Source organism: Ursus americanus, chromosome 18, assembly GCF_024610735.1.
Source record: "Ursus americanus isolate L20-20 chromosome 18, mUrsAme1.1.p, whole genome shotgun sequence".
NCBI lineage: Eukaryota > Metazoa > Chordata > Mammalia > Carnivora > Ursidae > Ursus > Ursus americanus.
Genome location: NC_142144.1, coordinates 6835223 through 6845007, shown reverse-complemented (window position 1 = coordinate 6845007; position 9785 = coordinate 6835223). Strand labels below are relative to the sequence as shown.

General features: G+C 59.3%; 1 protein-coding gene across 1 annotated transcript; it reads left to right on the top strand.

Moving 5' to 3' along the window:
- Window positions 1-202: 202 nt before the first annotated feature.
- On the top strand, window positions 203-9374 carry DOLPP1 (dolichyldiphosphatase 1). Its single transcript, XM_045771204.1, has 8 exons — window positions 203-325; window positions 3816-3916; window positions 4199-4283; window positions 4378-4477; window positions 4714-4812; window positions 5338-5466; window positions 5905-5994; window positions 7902-9374. Exons 1-8 carry the CDS (start codon window positions 250-252, stop codon window positions 7936-7938), a joined length of 717 nt encoding a protein of 238 aa, XP_045627160.1. The 5' UTR covers window positions 203-249; the 3' UTR covers window positions 7939-9374.
- Window positions 9375-9785: the final 411 nt, after the last annotated feature.

Genomic DNA, 9785 nt, shown 5'->3' with positions numbered 1-9785 from the left:
TGTGATTGGCCAGGCTCCTACCTGTGCTCGCCCTGGATTGGACGCCGGCTCAGTCGGCTCGCATGCTCCGGGGCTCCGCTCCCTGATTCGCCATTCGGGTCAGCCTCAGGGCCGGCACGCTAAATGGCTGCGCCGCTACCTGTATCGGCCTCCGATTGGACACGCGGCGCCTCCCCGGCGTGATAGGTCAGGACCACCGCCCCCCTGACTCCCCATTGGCTGCTCGGCGAAGCCCGGTCTCCGGGTAAGATGGCAGCGGACGGACAGTGCTCGCTCCCCGCTTCATGGCGGCCGGTGACCCTCACCCACGTCGAATATCCTACAGGTAAAAGGCGGCCCCGTTTCGGAGAACGCCTTCCTGGGGCCGGCCCGTCAGACCCGGGCGCTCCAGCCCGCGCGAGCCCGCGGAGGGGGCTCCGGGGGACCCGGGTGGGAACTGTCAAATAGTGAGGCTTGGAGGGGCTCGGCCGGCGCGCGCGCCGCGCAGGCGCAGTGGTGCGGCGATGAGCTGGGCGAAATTGTGAGCGGCTCTTTCGCGCACTCTGCGGCTGCGCGGCCGGGCCGCTCCCCCGGGTCCCGGGACGCGGGTGGGCTGTAATGGGGCTGGGGTCTGCGTGAGGCGGGAACGGATGACTGGCCTGGACCTGGGCCCTTCTTCCCTGCCCTCCTTGGAGGCCGAGAGGCCAGACTCCCTCCTCGGCGTGCAGGGAGTGCCTCTTTCCTTCAGACAGCGCTTTTAGGCTGCAAAGAGCTACCCACTGCTAGGAGTGTGCAAACCGAGGTCGGGAAGCTATTCGTTGTTTGAGTACTTGTGCCACGCCCTGAGCAGGGTACTGCCCCACAACAAAGCGGGCCGGGTTAGGGGACTGGCAGCCCGTGGGATCTGACTTTTGGAGTTTCCCAATCAGATACATCTCTAAAAGTGCAGGTTTTTCCAGCTGAGAGGTCCTTTAGCGACCATTCTGGAGGCTAGTAGAGTGGTGCAGAGCTTGGGCCTTAGGTTCAAAAGTATCTGGGCTCCGGTTCAGGCTGAGGCCTGGTGCAAATGACCTCACCTCCCCGTGCCTCGGTTAGTTCATCTCTAAAGTGGGACTGATCACAGTGCCTTCTTTCTAGCGGTGATGTGAGACATGTTGAGTGCGATGCCTGGCACACAGTGAACTTTCAATATGTAACTGCAGTGAATATCATCTCACCTTTCCAGGACCCATCCCACCCTCCCTGAGTAGGATGATTGAGTGTTGGGTGAAGCTGGGGGCCCCTCATTGAGGTCTGGTTGCCCCAAGAAGGGCCTGCTCACACTGCTCTCCATCGTAGAGATATGAGTACCTGGCCCCATTGAGGGCCCCAGGGCTGGATGCCTGGGAACTTTGATGCTAGGTGTTCTGGCTTATATTGGGGGCAGGGTGGCCCTGTCAGGCCTGTGCCCTGCCTGCCTGCCCACCATTTATGCATCATTCATTCAGCCGGTATTCACTGAGCACTTCCTGAGTGCTAGGCCCTGGGCTAGCTCTGGGTTTGGAATGGTGAAGGCCCATATACTCTCTGCCCTATGGACTGTGAAAAAAAAAAAAACCCACTTTACAGGAGGAAACCAAGGCCTGGAGAGGGGAAGGGACTTGAAGGCCTCAGCACTTTCCTATTTCCCCTCCCTGGCCTCAGAGTAGCTTCTCTAGTGCTCACAAACCAGAAGAAGGAACCTGGCGTTCATGAGCAGCATGACCCAGGCTGTGACAAGGGACCCTTTGCTGGGACTGTGAGTGCCTGGGGGAGGGACCTGGGTGAACCTGGGGGCCTCGTTCGAGGCCTGGTCCCTTGTTAACTCTTCTGTGGCCCCTTTTGTGCCCTCACCACACTGATCCTTGCTTCCTTCGTCCCTTCTCTACTCATGTAGCATCGTTTTTGAGCCTAGGTAAGTGCCAGGTGCTGTGCTGGACTTGGGGGATTGAGCAGGGTGTAGAGACCCCGTCCCTGCTCTCCTGCAGCCTACTGTGGAGAGGGAGAGACAGATACTGGCCCCATAGCTACGCTAGCGAGTGCTTCATGAGCCATGCCCTGGTTACAGACATCCCCACAGACTGACAGCTCTGCAATGGCAGGAACAGGTTGTTTTGTTTTGTTTGTTTTGTTTTGTTTGCTGCTGTGGGGGCTACTTAATTTATGTTGCATTAACCCAGACAGCATCTCAGTTGGAGCCTGTGTGTGCCAAGGCCAGAAGTGGGACAGGGTAGGGAGCATTCAGGGAACCAGAGTTCTCTTCCTGGGAACTGGAGCAGAGGTGGGAGGGAAGCAGGGCCAGGACTGTGCAGGGCCTGATGAGCTGGGCTGAGGTGGGACTCATCCCAAGGGCAGAGGGAGCCACACAGGGGCTTAGATCAGAGAGTGGCGAGGCCAGAGTCTCTATGGCATCTGCAGGAAGGCCCGAGGGTAGCATTGGCTGTGGGACAGCCATGGAGATGGTCAAAGGTTTTGGGGCACCAGCTACTCCCTGTCCTCACAACCTGGTGCTTGGGGCATCAGCTGGGCAGCCGAGAGACCTGGAATCTCAGAGCTGGAAGGGACCAGGCCATCATGGGGATGAGGAGACAGGCCTCACCCAGAAAGGGGAGGGCCTCACCTAGTGTCACCCAGTGGGCCTGGGGCAGCAGTGGCACTTGCTGGCCCTTTAGCCCATGCCAGTTCCCAGCCAGTCGTACCGTGGGTAGATGTGAGTGAGGCCAGGTGTGTCACCATCTCTTCAGCCTGGAATCTGGGCTCCGCCCATGTGGGCACCTTCCTGCTGCCTGTGTGAGGCCAGGCTGGTGGTGTGGGCTGTTTCCCATGCTAGGTTCTCCCAACATGGAAGCGTCCTGGGTGCCAGGGGCTGAGCTGGTCTCACGGGCCTTGCTGCATCAAAGCTCCCACAGCTTTAGAACGTGGGTGCTCCTGTCCCCTTTTCACTGGCCCAGGAACTGAACCGTGAACCATGCATACCGTCTGACCCTGGAGCAGCCACACAGCCACCTTGTCTCTAATGCTGAGGGCAGTCTTTGGGCTCCGTGTCAGCCCTGCCCTTAACCAAGAGGGGACGTGGCTCTTGCCTCTTGGCTTCAGTGTCCTCAGCTCTCTAAGGGGCTCCTGATCCCTGCACAGCCCCCTTTCCTGGCCTGTAAGGAGGGTAAAAAGCAGGCAGTAGGTAGCCAATTTCTTGCCAGTGGAGAGGCTGCCATATTGGGCAAAGCAGCCTCACTTGGTCCCTGACAGACCCTGCAGTGTCCAGAGACTCCCAGGTTCCGTGGGAGGCCCAGGGCTTGGCTGCGGCAGCCTCAGCACAGCGCTGCGTTCCAGAGGCTCCCATGTGCCTGCCGGCCTGCCTCCTGGTACAGGACCTGGCCTCTGAGGTCGGACCAAGCCGGGTTCAAATTCCTGCTTTGGCAGGGTAATGGGTTTACTAGTATGACTCAGGCCAGAGACTTGGATTTTAGGCCAGACCGCACCTCTTTCTGGCTGTGTGGCCTTGGGCAAGTCCTGTAATCCCTGTGGGACTCAGTTTCTTCATTTACAGAATGGGGCCAGCGCAGGCACCAGCTTTAAACTAATGATCTATGACCAGGAGGGCTCAGTGAACAGACACTGGCCCATCATGCCCATGACTGGGTTGGTGTGGTCACCTGGTAGACTGAGGCTTCCACAGCTGCCTGGTCCTGCCCTTCAGGCCCTCCTGGGGCCGCCTTTCTGGCTCAGGCCCCACTTAACTTGCGGGGTGCTGGCCCCTCTTCTGCTTGCCGTGCTCTGTCGTCATCCTGTTCTCCCTGTACCCACCTGCCCCACCCCAGGTGATCTCTCTGGCCACCTCCTTGCCTACCTGAGCCTCAGCCCTGTCTTCGTCATTGTTGGTTTCGTGACCCTCATCATATTCAAGCGGGAGCTGCACACGGTGAGTAAGCCGGTCCCCGCCGGTCCCTGCCCAGCCCTCCGCTGCTCCTCCAGTGCTCCCCCCCAGCCCCCACGCCGGGGAGGGGGGCTGCACCATTTCATCCTGGGTGCTTTGCTTTCCCTTCCCTGCCTCCCCCTTTCTTGAGGTGTGCGGTGCCTCCTGGCCGGTTCTGGGTTGTTCACTAGTTGGGCTGGGAGGTTCGGGCAGATTCCGCAGTCTCTGGGCCTGGGTGGTGGCCAGCAGGCACACAGAGGCCCGGCTGACCACACGTCTCCCTGGCAGATTTCGTTCCTGGGGGGCCTGGCGCTGAACGAGGGGGTCAACTGGCTGATCAAACACGTCATCCAGGAGCCACGGCCCTGTGGAGGTAGGGCCCGGGCCGTGGGGTCTGGGGGTTCCCCGGTCGGGACATGCCGGGGAGGCCTGCATCCTCCCATCCTGCTGTGTTCTCTCTCTCCCAGGCCCCCACATGGCAGTGGGCACCAAGTACGGGATGCCCTCCAGCCATTCCCAATTTATGTGGTTCTTCTCCGTCTATTCCTTCCTTTTCCTGTATTTAAGGTGAGAGTCTGCCCTGGCCGGGGTGGCCCTGAACTGGCCCAGGCTGGCCACTGCCAGGGACTCACTCTTAGCTCTTTGGACTCCCTTTGGACAGGGGCTTGGCCTCTGTCAGGGGTGGGAGGAGCTGCAGACAAGGAGAAGGTGCCCAGGCAGCATTTGGATGGGACCAGGGGCTGTTTGGGGGGCCTGGGCTCCAGGCGGTGGGCTGAGGCCGTCTGACAGGCCTGTTTTCCCAGAATGCACCAAACAAACAACGCCAGGTTCCTGGACTTGCTGTGGAGGCACGTGCTCTCCCTGGGTCTCCTCACCGCGGCCTTTCTAGTCTCCTATAGCAGGTATGGAGGGAGGGAGAGCCCCTACCCCCACCCTGCCCACTGGGGTCTTGCTGGATTTGTGGTCCCTACTGGACCTCCGTATGGACCCGAGTTCCAGAGCCTGTAGAGCGGGGCTGGGAAAGGGGTCCCAGGCCTCTCGTTTTAAAGGGCTAGGGCTCCGCTCCCCCTTCCAGCCCAGTCCTTGCTCTCTCCTCCTGGCTGAGCCCAAGGTTCTGGGGACACCTGCACATGTCAGCCATCTGTTCCCAGTGTCCCGGAGGAGCTTCTTGCAGACAAACTCAGAGCTGAAGGCTGGGCAGAAGGGACACATATCCCAGCCAAACCATCCCTTCACTTCTGTGGTTGGGGGAGCAGCTGTTGGAAGGAGCAGCTCCTTCTGGAAGTAGATCGGAGGCTGTGCGTTTTCACAGGAGTCTGTCCTGTCTGCACACACAGGTCCCCGGGAAGCCAGCGCTTGGGCTTGGGGGGATCGTGCAGGCCCGTGCCCAGTTGGGTCTCATGAACTTGCCTTTGTCCTTGGCCCAGGGTCTACCTGCTGTACCACACGTGGAGCCAGGTGCTCTATGGGGGCATTGCTGGGAGCCTCATGGCCGTCGCCTGGTTCGCCTTCACCCAGGAGGTCCTCACCCCGCTGTTCCCTAGGATAGCAGCCTGGTAACTGCCTCCTGGCCCTGGGGCTGCCCCACCCGCCTCTGTCCCCAGCCTCCGGCTCCCTGGGAGGGCCCTAGTGTCCCCGTCTCGAGCGGGCATGGGCTGTGGGCCCTGCTTGCCTGGCGTCCTCCTCCCCCGGTGGTTTCTTCAGGCCCAGAAGCCAAGGGGCCGTCCTCCACACCTGTGCTCTCAGGGACCTAGGAAGCAGCCCGAGGCCTGCTGGGCTGTGTGTAACGTGAGGCAGCGCTGCTGCCTGGGTATCACACAGGTGACACGTCTGGGTCTCTCGGTGGCTCCTGGGTCACAGGCCAGGCAAAGACTCTCTGAACAGTGGGGGAGGGTGCATTGCCAGCCTTGGGCACTGGGGTGGGGGGATGTTTGGCTTGGTGACAGGCTCATGTCCTAATGTGGTCCTGGCTTTCTGGATGTCTGTTTCTCCAGGCCTATCTCTGAGTTCTTCCTAATCCGAGACACGAGCCTCATTCCCAACGTACTGTGGTTTGAGTACACAGTAACCCGGGCAGAAGCCAGGTGAGTTGGGGCCAGCAGTCACTGGGTCCTGCCTCAGTGGGACAGAGCCCCACATCGGCCACTGCCCCCCTTTTTGGAGGGCTCCCCAATAGCCAGCCACTTGCCTCAGCACTTTTCTTGCACTGCCTCACTGAACCTTCCCCTGAGCCCCATTTTACTGCTGAAAAACTGAGGCTCAGAGAAGAGAGGAGGGGTCGCTTGACTGGGGACTTGCAGATGGTGGGTGTGGGAGCTGGGCGGGGAACCTGGTTGTCTGGCCCAGAGCTGTGCTTTTAGCCTCTGTGGCCCAGAACCAGAGAGCTGGGTGGCCGAGATTCTCAGGGTGGCTGTATGTGGATATCCCTTGGAGTTGTTCAGTCCAGATACTTTCCTACAAATGGGTAAACTGAGGCACAGGGAGTCGGGGCTGCCCGTGGATGCATAGCAAGTTGGAACAAAGCTGGGCTTGGAGCCTCCTGACTTGGCTCTCCCTCTCCCCTCGCCCCAGATCCTGGGTGGGGTGCCAGCAGGGCTGGGGAAGGCCTGATTTCTCCCCATGTTCAGAGGGGGAGCTGAGGTGAGGTGAGACTCCAGAGTAAGCCTGGGAGGTGTCCTGACGTGCTGGTGAGAAGAACCCTGGGGTGGGCCCGGGGCGCGGTGTTGCAGCATCCAGGAAATGTGTCTGGTGCATCAAGGTCCAAATTATCCTAACGAGCTTAAGGGTAAAGCCCTGGATCCATGAGGAAAGGGGATTTGAGGGGGTTAGGGCCGGCAATCCCATTAATGATGGAAGGGCCCCAGCTGGCCCAGGCAACCGACCTGGCCCCACCTGGCTGGCCGCCACCTGCTCTCATCAGCCAGAATTTCCACGTGCACCTGCTCTGGGCCAGGCCGTGTGCTGGGGGAGGGGGTAGCACAGAGGAGACAGTCAGGGCAGGCAGGAGGCACATGAGGAATGGAGCACCTGTCTGTGTGATCTGTGTCCTGGGCCTGAGAGCTCGTGACAGGATCCTGATTGGGGGCTGGGGGAGGGCAGGGCGGTTGTGCCGGCTTCCCAGGGGAGGCGGGCCTGAGCGTGGAGAAAGAGTGGACCTATTGAAGTAGGGTTGGCAAGAGCGTGCTCTCAGCAGAGGCAACAGCACCTGCAAAGCTTCTAAGGCAGGACAAAGCCTGTTTGGGGGACTCACCAAGGTGAGTCCCCCAAACAGAGGCAGGTGATATTGGAGCCCAGGGAATGAGGGGACAGAGCAGGGGATGGGGCTGGGGCCACATCATGCAGGACGTGTGGGTGCAGTTAGTTTTCTGAGTCTTAAATGAGTCTTTAGATAAGTCCATCCATTTTTCTTTCTGAGTCTCAGCCGCCCCGTCTAGAAAATGGGGGAGATTGTCCCTGCTTCCCTCAGGTTCCCGGGCCCATCGTGGATGTAGCCCTTCCCCCAACCAGGTACTCAAATCCCCCGTAGAACATCAAGTCCGTGCTTGCACCTTGGCTTGTGTCGCTCCAGGTGGAGAACCGTTTTGTGTCTGTTTTGGCTAATATAACAGAACCCTGCTTGTGTCAGCTTATCTGTAATCCCCAGCATTAGCTGGACTCCAGCCACGTCCCTCTGGCCTCAGGTCTCATCCCTGGCCCACCTCTGCCCTGTGTCTTGGCTGGGTTCCTGAACTCCAGAACTGAGACATCTGGGTTATAGGCCCAGCCTGAGACTGTGATCCTCTCTGGGTCCTAGATCCCAGGTCCCAGGGCAGGGAGCTCTGATTGGCCCAGTTTGAGTCCATCACGGGGGCTACCGGGGTGGGCAATCACCCATTTGGATGGGCCTATAGATAGGGAGGGGACAGCTGAGGGTGTGGGTCACTGAATGCCAAGGGTCCCCTCATTTGACCCCTAAGCATCCTGACATTTGACCCCCACCCCCACTTTGTAGGAACAGACAGCGTAAGCTGGGGACAAAACTGCAGTGACCGGTGAGTGTGGCTGGGTCCAGCCTCCAGATCTGGCCTGCGTGATGCCTTGCAGGACGGACAGAATGACAGACAGAGGGATGAAGCAGAGAACTCTACAGACCCAAGTCACCAAGTGGAGCCTTTTTTTTCTTATTTTAATTTTAATGAACAAGGTGGACCAAAGGGCTGAGCCAGCCCCTCAACCCAGGACCCTGGAGGGCCTGCTGCCAGGGGGCCACACGGCCAGAGACCCTCGCTGTGCTGCTGCCAGCCGCTGGTCGGGCAGAAAGTGCCCTCGGCACGGGCACCGGGGTGTGGTGTAGAGGAGGGCTTGCGCCTCTGATCGCAGGGCCAGGGAATCCAGGTGGCGTGACAAATACACACTATTTATTTTGGGGTTTTGTCAAAGGCAGACGGGCTTTTGGAGACGGGGCCGGAAGGGCCTGCCTGCTCTGCCGCGGTCGCCCTGCATACAGAAGAGGGGCCAAGGTCAGCTGCCTGGGACAGAGAGGTGGCATGGGGGCCCCGGAGGAGGGGAGCACCCCCACGCCCTCCCCGCCACCAGTGCCATTCCAGAACCTTGTTCAGTGTTTCCTTGTCTGGGGGGCAGGGCCCCGAGAGAGCGCGCATCTGGCGGCTGCTATCATTGTATTCTCCCCGTATCGACCCTGCACCACAAGGGCTTTCTCCGGTCCCCTGTCCCCAAGACAATGGTCCCCTTCTGACAAAAGAGCCTGCACATGTGGGTAAGCAAACCCAGGCTGTTTACAGCTCTTTTTCTGTCCTGCCGTCCATAGCAGTTCGTTGTCAACTCCACCCAGAGTGCAGAGGAACCAGGAGCCGGGTGAGGGGAGCGGAGCCATGGGCGCCCGATGTCTCTGACCTCCCATCCCTTCCCCTCCCCCCCACCCCCCTGTGTGCTCTCAGCACTCCCTTGTCCTTCTCGACGCCCTCCCAGAAGCCTGGCACTTGCTCGGGCATCCTTAAGCCTGTGTCCGGGGTGTGGTTGCACAGATCCCCACTGTCCAGTGTGGAGGGCGGCTTCTCCTGAAGGAACCCGATCTCTTAAGTCACTCTCAAATGGCGTTGTGGAGAGGAGATGCTTCCAGACTCTTTGGAAGTTTCTAGAACTGAAGGAGGCTGCTCGGGCCCTGTGTTCCACACCCCGTCCCCACCCTTTTTCTTTGTGGAGGTTCCTAATCTGCTGCTGAAGCACAATATTTTGGTGCTTTCTTTTCTCATTTGTTAAAGACCGTGTCCAAAAGCCATTCCAGATGCCAGGACCAGGGGCCTATTTCTGGGGAAGGTTGGTCAGTCCCCACATTTTCCTCCCCTTCCTTTCTTATTTTTATTTTTTACTTTTTGCCTGAGACAAGCCAAGTGTGAGGTGGTTTGATTTAAGAAAAATCAATGAAATTGTTTACTATTGTTTTAAAATAAAATCTTGAACTCTGGCGGCTCGAGCATATGTTGCCTGAGCTCATGAGAAGAGACTCGGGGGTGGCCGTGGGGACGTGTGACCCTGCGGGGCACGGATGTGGTGAACACCATAAAATCATAAGCATCTCCAAGACATCTAGTCCCTTCCAGCCCCCAAACCTGGGGTTTGAACAGCATCTGTGACATTTCCTACCAGTGTCTGAGGAGACCTCAAGTTCCCCTCTTCGGTAATCCTGGGTAACCCCGCTCTGCCCCGCTGTGTGGTCCTGGCTGGCTCTGGCTCTGCCCTCGGCCTCGCTCCCTCTCCGTGGGACAGCCCGTGAGGACTGGGCCAGCGCGCCCTTCCTAAGCCTCTGCTGTCTCCACTCCCTGTTTCACTCAGTGAGTGTCTTGCTCTGGAAGTACAGCTGCAGACTGAGCGGGGT

Bases quoted from the DNA above. Each gene is read 5' to 3' on its own strand.
- DOLPP1 (XM_045771204.1), top strand. From the start codon at position 250: ATGGCAGCGGACGGACAGTGCTCGCTCCCCGCTTCATGGCGGCCGGTG. The intron at 326-3,815 runs GTAAAAGGCGGC...GCCCCACCCCAG, and splicing joins CCACGTCGAATATCCTACAG to GTGATCTCTCTGGCCACCTC. The intron at 5,995-7,901 runs GTGAGTTGGGGC...CCCACTTTGTAG, and splicing joins GTAACCCGGGCAGAAGCCAG to GAACAGACAGCGTAAGCTGG.